The sequence below is a fragment of the Eretmochelys imbricata genome, chromosome 7, assembly GCF_965152235.1.
Source record: "Eretmochelys imbricata isolate rEreImb1 chromosome 7, rEreImb1.hap1, whole genome shotgun sequence".
NCBI classification, from domain to species: domain Eukaryota; kingdom Metazoa; phylum Chordata; order Testudines; family Cheloniidae; genus Eretmochelys; species Eretmochelys imbricata.
Window position 1 is genome coordinate 18,878,021 of NC_135578.1, and position 20,070 is coordinate 18,898,090.

Here is a 20,070-nt window from a genome sequence, read left to right on the forward strand (position 1 = left end):
GGTAAGAGACCCGCCCCTCGCGGACCGCCCCCCTTTTCGCAGCCTGTCCCTGCCGAGGCGATGAGAACGCCAGGGCGGGGCTCGCGGGGATGGAGAGGGGGCGGGCGGAGAGAAGGGGGGCGCCCCTGCTGGCCCCTTCTCTGGCTCCCTCCACCCAGGGCCCGCAGCCTGGACCCCCCCGCCGGACGCCGATCCCGAGCGGCCTGTCCCCGGCGTGGCTCCCTCAGCCGCTGTGGCCTCTTGCGGGGGCTGCCTGAGGAGCCCTGCGGTCTTCGTGGGGGTGGTCGCTCGCTAAGCTCGGTCTTTGTTGCCCGGGCTGCGGGTTCGCCCCGCCCCTTCGCTTCGGCTGCCCTCGCGGAGCCTGGCTAACGGCTGCGCTCCCCGCCGCGCAGGTGCCGCGCCCCGATGGAGCCCGCCAGGCGCCGCAAGGCGAAGGGCGCATGGGACAGCGGGTCAGACAGCTCCCCCGCCAAGTACCGCAAATGCGCCACGGCAGGGCCGCCATGTCCGTCCTCCCGCCCCGGCTCCCCCGCGCAGGCGGGAGAGGCCCGGAGCGCAGGGAAGCCAGCGGCGTGCGGACGGGCGCGGACTTGGCTTTCCCCGCAGGCCGTTTGCCGAGGGCTCTCTGCCGGCGAGATGTCCGGGGCCGCGTCCTCTGCACGAGGCTCCTCCCCAGATGCCGCAGCCGCAGCCGATGGGAGCAGCGTCAGCCTGGAAGAGAGGGGTAGGGGCTCTTCCCTTCCCAGGAGAACCCTGTTCAGGAAACCTCTTGGCTGGGAAATGTCCAAGGCAGATCTGGTCTCCTTGCCCCGGGAGTCCTTGAACCGGGAGGTATGTGATCAACAGTAAAGGCTGCAAACTAGAGTCAAAAGCTGACCGAAAACAGGAGGAGTTTGACAAAGCCTTTAATGTTTTGGTGCCCTGTGAAGGAAGTTATGTGTTTTGCTCCCTTTGTGCAGCTAATTCCCCGAGGGGGGCCTTTTTCTATTGCAGACTTCTTTAAAAATGCACAGGTACAGCTTCCTGGTTGAGAGGAAGATGAGTTTTTTGGGGCTACATTTCAGGAAGAGTTGAAGAAGATAACAGTGCAGCGGCAGTATTTTAACTTGACCTGCCGGCCACTTTTTAAAAATACCACACCTACTTTGTGGGGGGGGGGCTGGCATCACAGGCCAAGAGTCTTCACTTGTCTTATATAGTGTTTTGCTATAATTGTTTGCCAGTAAAAGTGTGTGTCGTTTTAATGTAGTGCTCTGAAGCGGGTTTCAGAGTGGTCGTCGTGTTAGTCTGTATCAGCAAAAACAACGAGGAGACCTTGTGACACGTTAGAGACTAACAAATTTATTAGGGCATAAACTTTCGTGGGTTAAAATTAACCCACGAAAGCTTATGCCCAAATAATTAATCTCTAAGGTGCTACAAGGACTCCTCTCTGATTTTGCTCTGAAACAAAGCTCAGTAAACAGTGAAAGTTAAAGGTTCATCCTGTTGCACAGGCAAGTTTTAGAAAACTGGCTTAACTTTTATGGCCTCTTGTACAAAGCCCTAGTAAAAATGTGTGTGTGTATGGTTTTAAGGTAACCTGCAAAGGGAGAAAATAGGTTTGTGCTATCTGTTTCTTCTTGATGTATTAAAAAAAAGTCCGAAAAGTTGGTTTGTTTTGGCAAGATAGGAGGGTGGGGGAGGAAGATTTTTATCCTGTTTTACCTTGGAAATATCAGGAGCATAGTAATTGCCATACAAAATCATAGAAGTGGCTAATTTAATTTGGCAGCCTGTCTCCAACTGTGGCTGGTACTAGATGCACAAAGAAAGGTGCAAGAAACCCTTAATACTGTAGTATCTTGTCCATCAGTGAAGTTTCTAGTTTAACCCTAGTTAGTGGTTATTTGTGCCTTGAAGCATGAAGATTTTCTAGCCATGTGTGTTTTTTTCTTTAATGTAGCTACATGTTTTGCAAAAAGAAAAAGAGTACTTGTGGCACCTTAGAGACTAACCAATTTATTTGAGCATAAGCTTCTGTGAGCTACAGCTCACTGCATCGGATGTAGCTCACGAAAGCTTATGCTCAAATAAATTGGTTAGTCTCTAAGGTGCCACAAGTACTCCTTTTCTTTTTGTGAATACAGACTAACACGGCTGTTACTCTGAAACCTATGTGTTTTGATTACCCATATTGATGTTTAATCCGTGCTCCTACTAAATTCTTGGCCTCAGTGATATCTTGTGGCAGTGAGTTACATTGTGTAAAAGTTCATGTACACGAGGCATAAAGTTTTATTTGTAAGGTAAACTCACTTTCACTGTCCTTGTTCCTTTGTATTATAAAATGGATTAATCAGAGTGCCTAATTTATTTTCTTGTTACCTTTCATTATTCATTCATTTTGTACAACTTTCACTTGTTTTCCATTAGTTAATTTAGAACTGTGTAAACTTTTCAATACCTTCCCCTGGAAGTCCTTTCAAATCTTGTCTTCCTGTCTCTTACAGCAAAAGTGGAAGCTCCGGAGAAGTACATTAGGAGCTTTCTCAACCTTTAGCTGTAGGGTTAGGATGTCAAATCTTTAACAGCTCTTTTCCAGCTGTTTCTTAACTCCTATATTGAATGCAAAGGCTTAACAAAGCCAAACAAAATCCTAGAGTTTTAAATGGCCTAAATAAAAATCATTTTGGTTCTCTATCGGGTTTCAGTTACTTTATATCTTTTTAGTATTATAACTGAATTAATTATTTAGTTCTCTGTAGAGAATTTCAGGAAAAATAATTCAGATTGTGTCTCTTTCTAAAGCAGTAAACTCCTTTGTTAAAATCTTTTAGACCTTCATTTGCCCTCAAGAAGCAAAATTATATCATTTATTTTCGTTAATATGTTTTGTTCCATTTTTACAGAGACTGGCTTCTGAAGCTTAACATACTGGGATTGTTTTTATATTAGCAAAGTCTAGGCCAAAGAGTTGGTCTAGCTGTGCAAATCAAAATATAATTTAGGTTGCAGCATGCCTGATTCTCTTTTAATATTATTTGAAAAGTTTATTCTTTTAATAGGCAAAGACTCCTGTGGCTGGTTTTGAGTGGGGAGAGCATAGTTCCTGCTTGGAATGGGACCAAGCTGTTCCAAACAGTATCCTAATATGGCCTGTCTTGTTCTGACTAGTCTAAAGACACCACCTGTGGCGCTACTGTAAGGACAGGAGGCGCTGGAGACACGGTTGTTTTCTTACAAGGGATAAGAGTGTAGTCCTCTGCAACAATGCAGAGAATATAGCAGCTCCCAGTGGTGAGAAATGATCCCCTACTACAAGGTTTCCATATTTTCTCAAATTGTGGCTGTCTTGGCAGCTTTCCAGAAGCCCAAGGGTGGCATTTACTTTGCAGAAAAAAGCAGATTCTGGCCACTCTTTTTTGTAAGTGTTAAAGAAAAGTTAGCACATTCGTAACATAAGAGATGTGGCCATACCTCCAGCACATGCTGAGACTTTAAGTCTTTGTGAGTAGTGCTGTAAAATTTTTTAGGCTGCCCATCTCTGTCCTCTCTGCTTGAGAGGAATTCTTACCCTTCTACTCTGCCCACCCACAACAAAGCATACATGCTTTCTGATTAGTAAAATGTTTACTACTTATGCGCACCTACATAATGCTGTTTCCTTTTTTATATGGTCTTATAAATCCAAGGATGGTGCAGGCTGTAACCTCACACTAAGGACTGAAGGTAAAGGTGTCTCAGAAGAACAGACTGTGGATCATAGGAAGAAGAGAATGAAGGATCAGGGATCCACAGTAATATACCTTAGAGCTCTCCAGGATGCTTTTGGGAAATCATTAGGGAAAAAGGTCAGAAAGGAGGCATCTACATCAAGTGGAGATCAAGATCAAAGGCCCTGTCATAGTAAAGAACCTTGCAAATCAGATGGCAACTCAAGAAGTATCTGTGCAGTTTCAAGGCATGAAGAAGATCAGCGACGTCAGCTACGTTCAGACAGACAGAAAACTTCAGTAGATGAAAACAATGCTTGTGCTAGTTCAGTTAGCACTGGACAGAGTAACCCCAAAGAACAGTATGTGGATTACCAAAGGCCAAATATTGCAGGACCCTCTCCAAAGCTTGTATTTGTGGATGAACACAATTCGAGTTCAGAAGAAGATTATGAGGTAAGTGTGTGTGAGGCCATGAAGTAGTGTTTCTTGAATAGGACATATCAAAAAATATTTGGAATTTTACTAGTTAAAACTTTAAATGAACAAATCAAAGTTCTTTGTATTTCTGACCAAATTGGAAACACTCAAAACACAAAGCACGTGCCCAGTATTGGGGAAAAATCTCATAGATTTCTCTACTAGATGTTGATGTCATTTGAGTAAAATTCAATGGCCGCTCTCCATTTTCCCTACATATAAAGAATATGCATTTAGGAACACTAAATACCAGCTGCTAATTTTGAAGGATCCATTTTTTAATGTGTAGAATATATCCCTGTCAATTGTACAAACAAAGTCTTAATGTGAAGCATTTTAGTATCACTACTTTAGTTTAAGAAAATGGGATTCAGTATAGCTAAACCCTGAAATATAGCAGCTCTAAACATTAATGCAAACTGGAACATAAAATGGTGGTAGCAATGCATGTCTTTTTTCACTCTTGGATAATAATCCCAAGATGACTGTAAAAAGCAACACATCCTTGTCTATGCAATGTTAGTTTTATAGCATTATATCTTTCCTAACTTACGATATCACCTCTGAAGATGTAAGTCCTGTTGTAGCTGCAGATGAATATTATTGCCCTTTATCTTTGTGTTCAGTCCCTTAAAATAAGAGCTAATTAACTTAAATAAAGAAGTAATATATTCATAATTTATTAACCCTTATTTGTGGATTCAGAGGCTATGGTTGAAAATCTTCCCTAGGGTTTCTAGGCACTACTGTACCCCTTCCCTTCAAAAAATATTTAAGGATACAATCAAAATGTGTTCCTGTGCATGATTACTCTAATATAAATCAGATTTAGCATCCTTTGCTTTGTTCTATAGGGTGCATAAGGGATACTTATTATACATGCCGTATGAGATGGATCTCTGCAGAAATCAGAGAAGAATGAGATTTGATAAATTCTTTTTCTGACTGGGAATCAGTGTTGCCTCGTGGATAGAACACTGGACTGGGACTCAGACTTCATTTCTAATCCCAGCTGGCTAGTGCCAGATTTGGGTGATTTCTAGCAAATCACTTTACCTCTCTGAGCCTCCATTTCCTCATCTGTAAAATTGGGATAATGATACTTGCCTCCTTTGTAAAACATTTGAGATCTAGTGATGAAAAAGCACTATATAAGAGCTAACTACTGTTTTTGTATATTTTGACTACAGTAAATTAGAATAAAATGTTGTTTCTTGTAGTCACTTCTGAACTCTTAACGTAGAGCTTTCTGTGATGGGGAAAGACTTTGGAATCCACTTTTCTGCTAAAACCTGGGTTATTAACCTTTTAAGGAACTTTGAGGCTCACTTTCTGTCCCAGGCATTTGAAGGGGTAGTAGGCTGAGGGTCCGAGGGTTTTTATTAGTGAGACTTCTGTGGAGGTGGGTTAATATACACAGTGCTTACTGCAGGGGTAGTCAATAGGCGGACCGCATGCCAAATCCAGACCACCAGAGGCTTTTGTCCAGACCACGAAACTCTGGGGCTGGGGGCAGTTAGTGCAACGGGCGGGGGTCTAGTGACTGGCTGCATGCTGGTGGGCTTGGGGGAGCTGGTGCATGGGGCTGACTCATAACTAGGGGAGGTGTAGGTGTCCCATTCTCCCCTCTCCCCCCAGCCAATCGAGCCCCTGCCAGGTGCACTGGGACTCCCACTACCAGCCCCAGGCACCTGCGAGGGCTCCATTTAGGGAAGGTTGGGGGACACCTGCAACCCTAAGTAACCCGTCAGTCCTGGGCGCCAGCTCCCCCAAGCCTGCCAGCACATGGCCAGTCACTCTACCTGCACTAGGCCTCCTCTCCCCTGCACTAACTGCCCATGGATCCCCCAGAATTTCATGATCCACTGAAAAACCTCTGGCGGTCTGTATTTGGCATGCGGTCTGCCTATTGGCTACCCCTGCAATAAGCACTGTATATATTACACAGCATTGTTTGTGCTTGTTGAACAGGGGCACTTGCAGTGTGAAAAATGTTTCTCTGGAGTCCAGACTTTAACTATACCTTGACCAGGAAATTTGGACCTTGACAAAAAAAACAGACTACCCCTGATCTAGAGAATAGGATAGGCACTTGTTGCATACATCTGAAGCAATGCACTTTTCTTTGTGGTTACCACACAATTCTGTATTCCAATCAGATTCTCCTTCCAGTCTTTCCTTCTTTATAAAAGAAACCAAATAATAGACGTTAGAGATGGAGGTGATCTGTTAGGTCATCCTGGATTGCCTGAGAAAAGAGTGACAATTTCACCTAGGTCAAATTTAAGGTGTAATGTTCTGTATGGAACAATCCTACAGTAGCTTGTTCATCCTGTCCAGGTGACCTAATCTTTTACAGCTCTGATGTCTGTGAGCTACAGTTAGTACAGATCTCTGCCCTTCCACTTACCTAGCCCCTCTCTTAGCAGTTTTTCTTGCCTTACCGCATATTCTGAGCTTGACATCTGAAGGATTCCTTTTAGGCCTGCTCTATAGTTAAAAAGTTTTACCAGGATAATTGTTAGTTGGGAGTGTGACTGTTGGGGTTTTTTTTATATAATTGACATTATGCTGGTAAAGCCTCCAGTGTAGACACAGTTATATTAGTAAAGTTTATTTCATTTGCCAAATAAAACTAAGCTATACCAGTATAATTGGGTCCACGTTAAGGGGGTTTAGCTACTTAACTATATGGGCGTAGTTAAAGCAGTAAAGCTTTTAAGTGTAGACAAGGCCTTAGTCTCATGTCAGTAATTCTTTTGTTCAGACAGCAACCCTGTATATTTGTTCAGTCTGAGGTTTTCATGTGCTTACTGGAACAGCTCAGGTTTTGGTAAATAATAGGCTACAAAGTGGAACAACTAACTCTGACACTCCTACAATTTACTGTTCACAAAGTTAAGATTGTTTCGGTTGTATATGTTGTTTCCATTTGACTTGCAGTTCAAAGAGCGAGATACGCTGGAAAAGGAGCCCTCCGTGGGAAGTGATTGGTCTGATGTGGATGATGTAGAATCTTTAGCTAGGTTCTCCCAGGAGGATTCAGTTCCACATCACAATAGGTCAGTTATTTTGGAGACTTCACCAGTTATAACTGATTACGTAACGTACCCTGCTCATCTGTACAGTCACCCATGGGGTGACTTTGCAAAGTGCTGGACAAGTAGTCCAAAACCACCTAATCATTCATTTTCAAACCCCGGTGAGGATACTTCTTATTTAGGTGGCTCAAGTAGCAGTCATCTTTGTGATATTTCTGTAGAATTTGCAGCAAGCACTCCTTCCAATACATCAAAAGATCTAGAGTCTGCAATTGAAGGTGAACATTGGAGATCACATTCTTTTGAGTCTTCCCTGATCTCTGAGGAGAAAAGCAAAATGTCTAGCAAGGAAGCAGAATCATATGCTCCCATTATCTCTAGAGCACGGATGTCTGATTCTTTTACTTCTGAATATGTAAAGCAGGAAGCAACTATTGAACTCCCTAAACATTTACAGGAGGGTTTCATAGATACCCATTGCCACTTGGACATGCTATATTCCAAGATGTCTTTCAGAGGCACGTTTGCAAAGTTTAGAAAAGTTTACAATAGCTCCTTTCCCAAAGAATTTCAAGGCTGTATAGCTGACTTCTGTGATCCTCGGACCCTAAAGGACTTCTTGTGGGAGGATTTGTTAAAAGAAGAAATGGTTTGGGGAGCATTTGGCTGTCATCCACATTTTGCACGTTACTACACAGACCTCCATGAAAGAAATCTCTTACAGGCACTGAGGCACCCGAAAGCTATTGCATTTGGAGAGATGGGTCTAGACTACTCTTATAAATGCTCTACTGATATCTCCAAGCAACATGAGGTAAGGAGCTGAGCTTCTAATTGTATGGTACTAATTGGAACTTTTCTTTCAGGTTTACCTATGGATTCTAAACTTTTTTTTTTCTTTTCTCTGTATACAACATACTTTAGCTTTCTACAACCTTTATATTCATTTTGGGATAGAAGAGAACCCTCAGGGTGATATGTGAATTAGACCTTTTCAGATGAAGATGTATAAATCATTCATCAAATACTCTTATGGTCTTCCCTCCTAACAGTTTTCCAAATTTGAATTGGAGACACATTGGATAAATGAGATGTTGGCCAGTTACAAAGCATATTAAATGTGTATTCTAGTTATTTTTTCTTGCAGCCTCTGAAATGTATATTTAGAATGTGAGAATCCTGATATGGTAGTGATGAGCATAATACAAATACCTGGATAGCTGGCCAAAAGTACCATACAGTATTGTAGGGAAGCATCATGGACAACACTAAAAGGAAGGAGAACTCCACTCCATTTCCAGCTTTGTCACAGACTTCCTTTTTAACTTTGGAAAAATCTGCACCTTCAGTTTTCCCATTTGTTAAATAAAAATATCTATTCACATTTTGGAAGGTGCTTCAAAATATGACTTTATAAACTTACAGGTGTGTGATAGTTTGATCCAAGTAACTAAAACTGAAATGAATACATTTATTGGTGTAGAAAGCTAGTGCACCGATCACCATAGTGCCTGGGTGTCTTTTGTAACAATTCCTCTGAAAACGTGAATGGATTTACAGGAAATTGGCATAAATTAGGGGATAGATTTTTCCACCCCTTACTATCACCCCATTGTATTCCCTTTGTTTTTAGAACAATTCTAGTGGAAATTAAGGTAGTGCTCTTTTTTTTACATTTTATTCAGGTATTTGAAAAGCAACTGCAACTGGCTGTGTCCTTAAGGAAACCCTTGGTAATACACTGCAGAGAGGCTGATGATGATCTGCTGGGGATCATGAAAAAGTTTGTGCCTAAAGACTACAAGATACACAGGTAGCTGTATTTGCTAAATTAAATTCTATCATTCATTGCTGGATATCCTATAATTAAATCAGAAATTATACCTACATTAGTAAAATAACAAACCAGGAGATATATGGAACTGTTCAGACCAGGTGATGCTTTAATTGAAAAAGAAATAGGGAGGTAGCTGGATCGTCAGTGCTTAAAATTATGGAAGCTTTACTGCAGCAGTAATGTTTCATGGCTTCTTAAAAGAATTCTGAGGATGCCTTAGGAATCGACAGGAAGTGATGCAGCAGAAGTTGTTCTGATATAACTGTGTTGTGTTCTGAAGCTATTAATTTGACTCATTCTGAAGGGGACATTTAGTGTCTGGAACGGGCATTGTCAATTTGAAAATGGAGGTAAAAGTACTGTTGGCTGTTGCACCTCTCCCTGAATCTACCTGCCAACTTGTGACTCTTACAATCACACTTTCCTATCCTTTTTTTAATTTTAATTTTAAAATCTGTTTCCTCCCCTTACTACTATGTAAGAGATCTACACAAAAAGAGGAAACTGACTATAAAGGGGAAACCATTGAACTGATTATATCCAAACTTGTATTTACACACAGTGTAGCTAAATCCAGGGGAAACAAAACCATTTTCTCTAATCTCTGTTGGTTCTAGTAATTTTAAGTGTTACTACTGTTAGTTAAATAAAAGGTCTTCAGAAACAAGTAATTTATTTAAATAGATCAGACTTCTCTTCTGTTAAAACTTTTTTGTTTTTTTTAATAAGAGGTCAAACCTCTAAAATCATGAATGAAACCAGAATTGTAATGCTGGGAATATCTAAATTGCATTTTAATGTGATTGGAAGTTCCCAGCTGATGCATGATCTGTAGGAACGCATTGCGCGCTACACAGAACTAAATGAACAATCTTAACAGATGTTTTTATTCTAAATTGTTGAAGAATTCTACCTTGTGGTAGCAACCATGTTAAGTATCATCTAGCTCCTGTTCGTTGCTTTGACTGCTGTGCGGCTTGCCCCAATCTTTGCAGTCTTTTCCCTGTCTTTTCTACAATAATCCCACCCTTCCTGACCCCTTCAATTTTGAGTCAATCCCCATTAAATACTGAAACATTAGACAGGATTCGGCTAATCCAAGAAAACTGGATCCTTGAATTCTTATCCCTGAGTCTGTCTCCTATTAGAAATTTGCAAAACTGTTACCTTGGAGAATGACCAAAGTTTTCTGTTTACCCTTAGGCATTGTTTTACTGGTAGTTACGATGTCATAGAGCCATTGCTAGAGCATTTCCCAAACCTTTCTGTGGGATTCACTGCACTGCTGACTTACTCATCTGCCTTTGAAGCCAGAGAGACTATAAGAAAAATTCCTTTGAACAGAATAATTGTAGAAACAGATGCTCCCTATTTCCTTCCTAGGCAGGTAAGTATGTTTCTAGAAATGCTCAAAACATTCTTTTATGCCCATGGTGTTAATGTTGCATTGTCAGAAGTGTGATAGGACATCTGCAAGAAGGAATGGATTAGAATGGGTTGGCACCCTTGGGCATGCGGCCCATCAGGGTAATCCGCTGGCAGGCCGCGAGACGTTCTGTTTACATTGACCATCTGCAGGCATGGCTCCCCACAGCTCCCAGTGGCCGCGGTTTGCCATTCCCGGCCAATGGGAGCTGCAGGAAACAACAAGGGACGTGCTGGCTGCTGCTGCCTGAAACTCCCATTGGCTGGGAATGGCAAACTGCGGCCACTGGGAGTGCGGGCGGTCGTGCCTGTGGACGGTCAACGTAAACAAAATGTCTCGTGGCCTCCAGCAGATTACCCTGATGGGCCGTGTGTCAAAGGTTGCCGACCCCTGGATTAGAATATTGCATTTGTAGGTCTGTTTTCTGCTTCAAATATTCAAAGCATGTGGATCTGGAAGCAAGTTCTAATATGTCTGGTAAGGTGTTCCCTTTACAAAGTAGCAGTGATCTAAGCCTCAGATTTGAAATTATAGACTGTTTAGAACCACAGGTTCAGATCTTAGCTGGGCCAACTCATCCCTTTGTTCATCTGTACTCAACATACTTAATTCTCTACATACAGGACTTGGAAAAACAGAGGTCCTTTCTGCTTTGCATGAATGGAGAGAGATTTACTCCAATGTCTCTGGCCAATAGTTTCCTTCTCCCATTGTGCAGTTTGTTTGCTGGCTGCTGCCCTTATAAAGAGCTCTGGGATGGAAGAAACACTGGGAACATCAAATAGTATTATTGTTGAAAGACACTTTCTGAAAAATGTCAGTGATCATATTTAGAGGCTTGAAGTAATAACTCTTGACTGGTTCTGTATATTGCAGACAGGAGGAAGTGACCTACACCATTCTTAACTTTTCCCTTTCATTAATGTTTGTGCAGGTTCCCAAAAGCATATGCCAGTATTCTCACCCAGGATTAGCCCTGCACACAGTGAGAGAGATTGCCCGTCTGAAGGACCTGCCACTCTCCCGTACCTTGGCTGTTCTAAGGCAGAACACCAACCACATGTACAATCTATAGGATGGTGCTAGCAAATGTGAGAAGAGCGAGGTCAGGAAAGCTACTGTGAAATGGTGACAAACCCTTCAAGTATATTATGTCTTCTGTGGCCCCAAAATGTTATGCTGCAATCCAATTTGGAGATGATGGTTAGTATTAAGTGCTCATGACTTGCCATCCCTACTCCTCCCAAAAGTGTTACACATTCCCTTTTAATCTATATCCCTTTGCATCTCCTTTTCATTCTCTACTGGTCCATTGTCTCCTTGTGACGTACCACAAGAAAGGGTGTTGATGTCTTTGTTGGGTAAATGGTTTTTCTTGTGGAGACAGAGAATCTGCTGTGGTAAATATTATGGGATTTTATTCAGCTTTCTTTGTATTAGCCTGTTCAAGAGTGAACAGCCTATAATTATTGAGCAGATATAGATTACTCGAGCGTAGATAGAGCCCAAAAGGTGAGCAATGATCTTGGCTTCTTAAAGCACCTAATTGCTGAGGCTATACGGAAAAGAGTATGTATCAGAGCAGAGAATTTGATGCATAACTGTGCACAGACTTCCTCATGCCACAGAATGAAAACATACCCAAAATTGTTAAGTGTTGGTTGTGTACAAGTGCCTTTCTTTGGATAAAGTAAACAGCATGTAGGTGCCAAATAAGCTTTTAAATTTTTTCAGCAAAATGTTAAAATTACCAGAGTGTTGAATAGCCTCAAAAAGATATGAGTGCTTTTTGGCTACAGTGAGGTTTTAAGAGAACCAAAGTGGAGTATGACCATAGAAGCCCACTGATCCCACTTTTGATAGATCCTGTAGTATGCAATTGAATGTGAAAATCCATCCTGAAGGTTCTTCTATGGGGTTGTGACCCAACTGTGTTATCGTGAAGAAAAATGCCTGTGTGACAGAAATGCAAAGCACTTTGGTGAATATACTTCTCAAAATAAGCTTTTTGTAAAAGTCTAATTTTAAACTACTTCAGGCCAGTTTAACTGCTTTCAGAGGGCAATTTGACAAATGACAAAATTTTTCTGTAATATAGGTTACTTTTAATGTACCTTGAAACTACAGTTGAAACTTTTTTAAAGCTTATTTGTAAATAAAGATCTCTGAGAAAGAGATGCTGTTAAATTGTTGTTCGGTTTATACAGAACTATGCTAAGTTTTTGTAGATTGATTTTAGTTATCTGTGAAATCTAGATTGATAAATGGAAGAGTTCCATTCTAATAATCGGGCAACCCCTCCAAACTAATAAATGACACTGTGAAGGTGTTCAGTTACGCCTTTCCACTTTGTACATTGGCCACATGTGTATGCTAGTATCAAGCAGGTGTTGTGGCCTCATGTTCTGTACACAGGTTGTTAAATACATAATTTTCTAAAAGTATTACTCCAAATATTGTAAGTGCACATAGCCTGTCTTAAATCAACAGACTGAAATACTTGAATATGAAGTTGACCAGTATTTCCACCACAAGTGTATGTCTCAGTAGGTTTGGCTATACCACAGCCCCCCTCATGGATAACTGCCACTTGTGAATTTACTAATCTTTTTGATAAAGCAACAGTTTAAAAGCTTTCATGTTGTAAAGGGTATAATTTGCTGCTCCCCTTCCTCTTTAGGACCACTAAGGAGACAATATTGTGTCTATTGAAATTAACTGCAGAATTCTCATTTAATTCAGGGGATGCAGGATAGGGCCCTTTGTAATGGATGTCAACATATGACTTGTGTAATTAACTAGGCTCTTAAAAGATAACTTCATATGCACATCCCTTTATCATATACATAGGTGTATAATGGAGACTGAAACTTCCATCTCGTGCCACATGTATATAGTATCCATAAACAAATGACTGCGGTTTCAACACTAGCTTTATTTTCTGCTGCAAGAAGCATATGGTAGACTAACACAGTTTATCCTCACTTTCAGAACAGGTAGCTTCAGGCGCATAGTTTTGAAAGGTAAGAAAACCATTTAGACTTCAGTGTGATTGACCTTGCTTGCAGCTATCTGTCTACCATATCTATACTACTTGCAACCTCATCCAAAGACCTGTTACACAACAAAATGTCCTTTTTAAAACTGCAAAATGTTCAGCTTTATGCATTTGTCTTTTAACACATGCTATTATCATCCATTGCACAATGTAAAGCAAGATTTAAAGCAATCCAAGCCAATGAGCAGAATTTTGTTGTACTCTAATCAGTTTGTAACATCTTCACGTTTCAACTCGTGCCAGTTTTGGGTTTCTGAAAGGGAAGAGGGTAGAGATTTCAATTTTTACTTTTTTTTGTTTTTACTGTTGAATTATTTAAGTAGTATTAACAGGTTTAGACATCCTTGCCATATAAAGTTTAAACAAAACAATCGATGTTGACAGAGACATACAAGAATACAGATCTTTCTAACAGGATATTATCATATTACAGAGTGAAATGCATAACATCTGTGTTTTTTATTAAATTGGGTGAAATCTCTGATTACTCATTTAACAGACCAAATTAGGTGTTCTGGGTTTTTGCAGGTGAATGTACTCTTGAGTATTGAATAAAAGGTAACCAAAAATCTATGTATCTATTGTCCTCTGTCTGTTTTGCTGGGTATGTAACTCATGTTAATTTTTCCATTAGTTTTTAATATTTATATTAGAGTAGTTCCCAGAAGCCCAACCAAGATCAAAGTCCTGTTGATGTAATCCCTGTCAGAAAAGTTTATTGTATGTGTTACTAAGCAGCATGTGAAAAGTGAGGGAGAGGAAGACCTATACACAGTTCTATGTATACTTGCTGCTATTACATAATTATAGTGGCTGACTTCTTTGAAGAGACTTGGCCCTGGTCTACACTGCGGGGGAGAGGGCGGTCGACCTAAGATATGCAACTTCAGCTACGCAAATAGCGTAGCTGAAGTCTGCTTACCTAGGTCGACTTACCTGGCTGTGAGGATGGCGGCGAGTCGACTGCTGCCGCTCCCCCGTGGACTCCGCTTCCTCCTCTCGCAAGCTGGAGTTCTGGAGTTGACGGGGAGCACATTCGGGGATCGATTTATTGCATCTAGACAAGACATGATAAATCGATCCCCAATAGATCGATCACTACCCGCCTATCCGGTGGGTAGTGAAGACCTGCCCCTGGAAAACGTGAGGCTTGAGAAGGGATTTGAAAGAGGACAGAATAAGTGGCCTTGCAGATCCATCTGTTCAAGCTTAAGGAGACGCAGTAAAAAGCATAAAGAAATCTTTAATGGGAATGGACAATCAGACTATCAAAACTGGCATTGCTAGCAGAGTGGAGAGGGTGAAGGGCCAACACAATAAAAGAGCAGAGAGAAGCACCAGGGCCTTGAAGGTGAGGATAAGACACACTTGGTCTTGATGTGGTGGAATGGAGAGACAGCAAAATAGTATCTGTGACAATTAAAATGAGTTTTGTTTGCTTTTCCATTGCTAATGCATAGTTTTGGTCAGGGTGAATTTGATTTAAATCACTAGTCAGGAAGACTCTATTTAATCATGGGTTTTATACATAAAAGTGCATTCTTCCTGGTTGTTATAACCTTAATACATATTCTTCACAACTCAGAGATAGATGTAGGTTTCATTTTTAGAAGGTACACACTATACATTTTTAAACAGTGATTTATTTGGAAAACTTTTCAGATTAGTTTTACAGCTATATCAGAAAATGAATGGTTGTTTGGTTATTTCAGTTACCAAAGGTAATTGAAGCAGATAGTTCACCTCCCAATTAATTCATAAATATCTCCAATTCAACAGGTTAATCATTAATATTTGGAGGATTTTCTTGCCATGCTGTTTTAGAACATAACCAGACAGAAATTTAAATTGTTTTATTTAACTAAAACAACAACGTTAAGTATTCTGGATTTTTTTCTTCAACAGCGAATATACCATATTTTAACAAAACAAGCATATGTCCCTCGCTTCTCACATTTATCTCTAGACTTCTCCTTGCCCAGATCTATTCCACCCCCAACAATCTTCTATTCATTGAACTTTTTGAAACTTTTCACTTTTAGAGAGAGGTAAGGGATTGACTCTGTGTACACAAATTTGCAGAGTGACAAAGTTGAGGTCTGTTATTTCTCACCTCTATATTTATTTTAAAACATTTTTTAGTGTTAAGCTTGTTCTCTGGAGACACAAATCCGCAGTTTGAGAACTGGAAAACTAAACATCTATAATAGTGCTCAGTCTAGAAGATACTGAGTTCCAGTGGGTAGATAGAAAGATTAACTTAAATCTATACAGAAGCCTGTGAAACCGCGTAAGATTGGGTCCCTAATCCATGAACTGTTGGAACTCATTTACAAAACTCTTAAACGTTACGTGAATATATTCTCATACTATAGAATTAGAATTTATAATCCCTATTCCATGATGAGAGATCTTTGAGCTATAATGGATCTTAATTAATACTATCTTTAGATTGGATTTTTTTGATAAAATGCTTTTTGAGGAAAAAACCTATTTAAATAAAGATTTTTTTTAAAAATGATCTTTAAAAAAATCATTGATTTTTATCCACCCTGGTTTTGGTCTCTGTCACTGCCAGAGAGATGAAGGTGTTGGCTTGTGGGAGGCATAAAAAAACCTGAGATTTTCAGAAGTAATCTGTGATGTTAGTTGCTTCTATTTTTGGATTCCCAAATAAAACAATGAGGGATCCTATTTGCCCAATCTGAAAATCAGGTCCCTTTACAGAGTGTCACGTTGAACACCCAAAGTGGCTCTTGAAATCTTGGCCCAATGTTTTATATATTAAGTTATACAATACCCTTTACTTCCAGCAAAAGTTCTTGGAACACTCTTCTCCACCCACCAGTCCCGCACAGAGGAGTTTGGATGTGGGAGGGAGAAGTACCTAAAGTGTCCTCTGCAAGAATGTCCTCTAGGATCTTCTCCAGCACTTGTCCATACTCCTGGTACTGGTCTTCTGTTATCTTGACACCAATTTCAAAGGGAACATTAAGCTAATGAAAACACCAAACCAGAAGAGCTCAGTTTAACAGTTCCCTTAAAGAGAGTTCCATTCTTTTCTGCTATTGGGTGAACAGACTTTGCAGACTGATTACATTCATGGGAACAGTGTTAGCTGAGGTCTGTGAAAACGAGGAAAACTTGTTCCTGCTAAGCACCCGCTTGACTTGTGGTTGAAATAACTATACACATGAGAAACAGCAATTACCCTGTGTATAGCTATTGTAAACAAAATACAGCAAAGTGTGAGACTACTGAAGAAAGTCTACAAAGTGAAATTTCATTGTACATGTATCTTGAAATGGAAGTAAATCTTCAGTAGGAGGTTGCAGTTTGACCAGTTGCAATAAATTTTTAAACTGCTTTAGATTTTTAAGATTAGCTATGGTTACCATTTTCAAGTGCTTTTTCTAACTGCTTCTCAAATCGGATATCAGTGTAGTTTTGATTTGTACCACGTTTGTGTATCACAATCTATTCATTTTTTATTATGTGGTCATATGCAAAACTAACCCTCTTAAAAACTGACTGTAAAATACAAACCTTAATTTCTATTTCATTGTCTCCTTCTATCTGCCTTGCATCTGCATCCAGAAGTCCTTCTGCAGCTCGGCGGTTTAACTTTGTTGTATGCTTTTTTGGATCCTTTCGTTGCTGGAAAGTAACCAAAACACAGTGTAAATACTGTATCCATAGACAAACAATTAGGCCTTGTCTACAGCAGAAAAATTAGAATCTATAATTCACCATATGGGCAGCTCCATTAGGTGGGAGCTGTAGCGTAGACAGGGTTTTTTGTCTACGCTGTTTTCTTACCTTGCTGTAAGCAGACAACAGTGGTAAAGTCATCAAAGTCTTGTCTACGCTACAACATCCCCCTTTGTTGCCACCACTGCAGAATTGTATAATATTCCTACTGTGGATGCAGCCCTATTGGTTTATGTTATTCATCTGGGAATTGGGATAAACCTTTCTTTTGGCAGAACTTGTACCTTCTTAAGTTGAGGCAGTATTTTGTTAGATTTTTCTGAGTATTATAAAAAAATATTTTGTCTCAAGAAGTAGTTTTGAAAGAAGAGGGAAGAAGAGTAAAATATACCTAAATTTTACCTGTGTGTTTTGATATTCGGGGCTTAAAAAACTAGATCCAGCCAAAATAGTCTCTGTCCAGAGAATGCAGATAAGGAGAATTCCCAGCATAGTGCTTCTGAGAAACATGAGTGACTTTGGGCATAGACTGTATCAAACCTGAAAACTTAATAAAGATAGGACAACTTAGTATGCTTTTTGACACTTTTATTTCCTTGAGTCCAGATTCAACCTGCAATTTTTCATAAACTGATTTCAGATAAATTTGTAATGTTTACTAAAGGTACATGTATATGAGATAGTTGGTCGTCTTACAGAGATCCTGCTTTTATAGGTGAGTTTATTACTTTATTAAGAAATAAAATTGTATGAAACTTACCTTATTTCCCTCCACAAGTAGAAAAATATAAAACTGAAGGAGAGAGGAAGTGTGTAGGAAAACAAAAAAGGCAGTCTCAAAGGTTACCTACCTGAGATTTCTTGTTCATCATATGGCTGCTGCTGTTAAGCATTTATATAGTGCCTGGAGTATTTGTTTTGTGATAAAACACCTTTTCAAATGCAATCCAACATGTATTTGGAATTCCTTGGAAACCGCTCTTTTCATGTCATTGTGACAAAATCAACAGAAAGTGAAAATAATGCATAGATCTGTTGCTGCATTAGATTTTCTGTGGGCTAGGGTAGTGACTCTTTAAAGAAAAGAGCCTAATTTAAAGACTTTTCCATTTACTTAAAGATTAAATAGTGTTTTATTATCCTAAGAATACTTTTATGCATATTTGGACTGGTATAGTTCAATGGAGTGTATCTTAAGATATAAAGAAGCTATGTTTGTGACCTATAATGGAAAATGAAATTGAGAGCTGTATGTTTTGTTTTAAAATTCCCCCCTGGTGGTCTTTAGCTGTGTTCTACCTTATCAAATGTTGCCTTGCTTTGTTTTGCTGGAGGGGTCAAACTTGAAGCAGCTTTCAGCCCTCGATAGCTGGGGTGGGAGGGTGTGTCTCTTTTTTACTTTTTCAAAACTGGAACGGGATTTAGAGAGGAGGAATAATAGTAATCCAAGGCCTGGTAAAACCTCTCACATGAACAGAAATTGAAAAGACTGATTTCATCTCCTTTCTTGAGGAGAAACATGGGATATGATAAAAGCACATGGTTTAGAGACTACAGAGCTAGAACTGTAGCTCTATCTCCTAACACAAGAACTAGAGGACATTCAATTAAATTTAAAGGTGGGATATTCCAAATCAATAAAAGGAAATACTTTTTCACATAATGTGTAATTAATCTGGAACTCTGACATTGGAAGTCATTATGGTCCAGAATTTAATTAAATTTGATAAAGGGATTGGATATTTATAGGGATAAAGAATAGACAGAGTTGTCATAATTAGTGACAAAAATTTGAAAGTGATGGTAAATCTCATGCTTCAGACCTTAAGCCAGTCTCTAACCTCTAGCAATCAAGGTGAATCCTGTGTAGGGGGTAGATTATTCCCCAGATGCCTTCTGGAGGATTCTGGCTGCTGTCAGAGATGGGATACTAGACTAGCTGGACTACTATTCTGATCCGTGGTGGGTTTTCAGAAAGCCTTTGACAAGGTCCCTTACCAAAGGCTCTTAAGGAAACCAAGTAGTCATGGGATAACAGGAGGTCCTCTCATGGTTCAGTAACTACTTAAAAACAGGAAATAAAGGGTAGGATTAAATAGTCAATTTTCACAATGGAAACAGCATCTTTGCTGGGACCATTGCGGTTCTACGTATTCATTAACAAGCTGGAAAAGGGTATGAATAATGAAGTGACAAAATTGCAGCTGCTAAATTATTCAAGATAGGTCCAAAGCTGATGCCAAAGTTACATGGCAATATCACAAAACTGAGTGACTGGGCAATGACATGAATTGTGAAATTCAACATTGATAAATGCAAAGTAATACACATTGTATAAAGTAGGAATTATTTTTCCCCAATGACAAGTTCTAATTTAGCTGTTACTACTCAAGAAAGGGATCTTGGAGTCATAGTGGATCATTCTCTGAAAACTGGAACTAAATGCACAGCCATGGACAAAAACACTAACAATGTTAGGAACTATGAGGAAAGGGATAGAAAATAAGGCAGAAAATATCATCATGCCACTGTAAATCCATGGTGTCCCTACACCTTCAACACTGTGTCCAGTTCTGGTCACTCCCTTTCACAAAAGATATACTGAAACTGGAAAAGGTTCAGAGAAAGGGAACAAAGATGATCAGGGATATGGAATGGCTTCCCTATGAAGAGAGAGTAAAAAGATTAGGGCTGCTCTGCTTAGAAAAGAGATGAGTAAGGGGGAATATTGTAGAGGTTGGTAAAATCATGAATGGTATGGAAAAATAGAACTGTTTATCCTTCCCAGAATACAAAAACTAGGGGTCACCTGATAAAATTAA

General features: G+C 39.9%; 2 protein-coding genes across 6 annotated transcripts in view; one reads left to right on the forward strand and one right to left on the reverse strand.

Annotated features, from left to right (window-relative positions):
- The first annotated feature begins 114 nt into the window (after window positions 1-114).
- Window positions 115-14,110, forward strand: TATDN2 (TatD DNase domain containing 2). Of its 2 annotated transcripts, XR_013346576.1 has the most exons (7): window positions 115-831; window positions 3,675-4,151; window positions 7,119-8,030; window positions 8,902-9,029; window positions 10,257-10,440; window positions 11,414-11,682; window positions 13,471-14,110. XR_013346576.1 is itself a non-coding variant. In XM_077821102.1 (6 exons), exons 1-6 carry the CDS (start codon window positions 406-408, stop codon window positions 11,552-11,554), a joined length of 2,268 nt encoding a protein of 755 aa, XP_077677228.1. In that variant the 5' UTR covers window positions 115-405; the 3' UTR covers window positions 11,555-14,110. The 2 variants fall into 2 exon arrangements, 1 of the variants encoding a protein (XP_077677228.1); XM_077821102.1 differs by having other exon boundaries at window positions 11,414-14,110.
- Window positions 13,660-20,070, reverse strand: part of GHRL (ghrelin and obestatin prepropeptide) — a 9,735-nt gene continuing 3,324 nt past the window's right edge. The window contains exons 2-5 of one of the 4 annotated variants that reach the window (XM_077821109.1): window positions 17,651-17,795; window positions 17,084-17,194; window positions 16,425-16,503; window positions 13,660-13,790 (exon numbers count right to left, since the gene is read on the reverse strand). In XM_077821109.1, coding sequence (XP_077677235.1) covers window positions 13,744-13,790; window positions 16,425-16,503; window positions 17,084-17,194; window positions 17,651-17,758 — 345 coding nt within the window. In that variant the 5' untranslated portion in view covers window positions 17,759-17,795 and the 3' untranslated portion in view covers window positions 13,660-13,743. Of the gene's footprint in view, window positions 13,791-14,228; window positions 14,595-16,424; window positions 16,534-17,083; window positions 17,195-17,650; window positions 17,796-20,070 lie in introns of those variants that run through there. The other 3 variants (XM_077821108.1, XM_077821107.1, XM_077821106.1) reach the window with 3 other exon arrangements.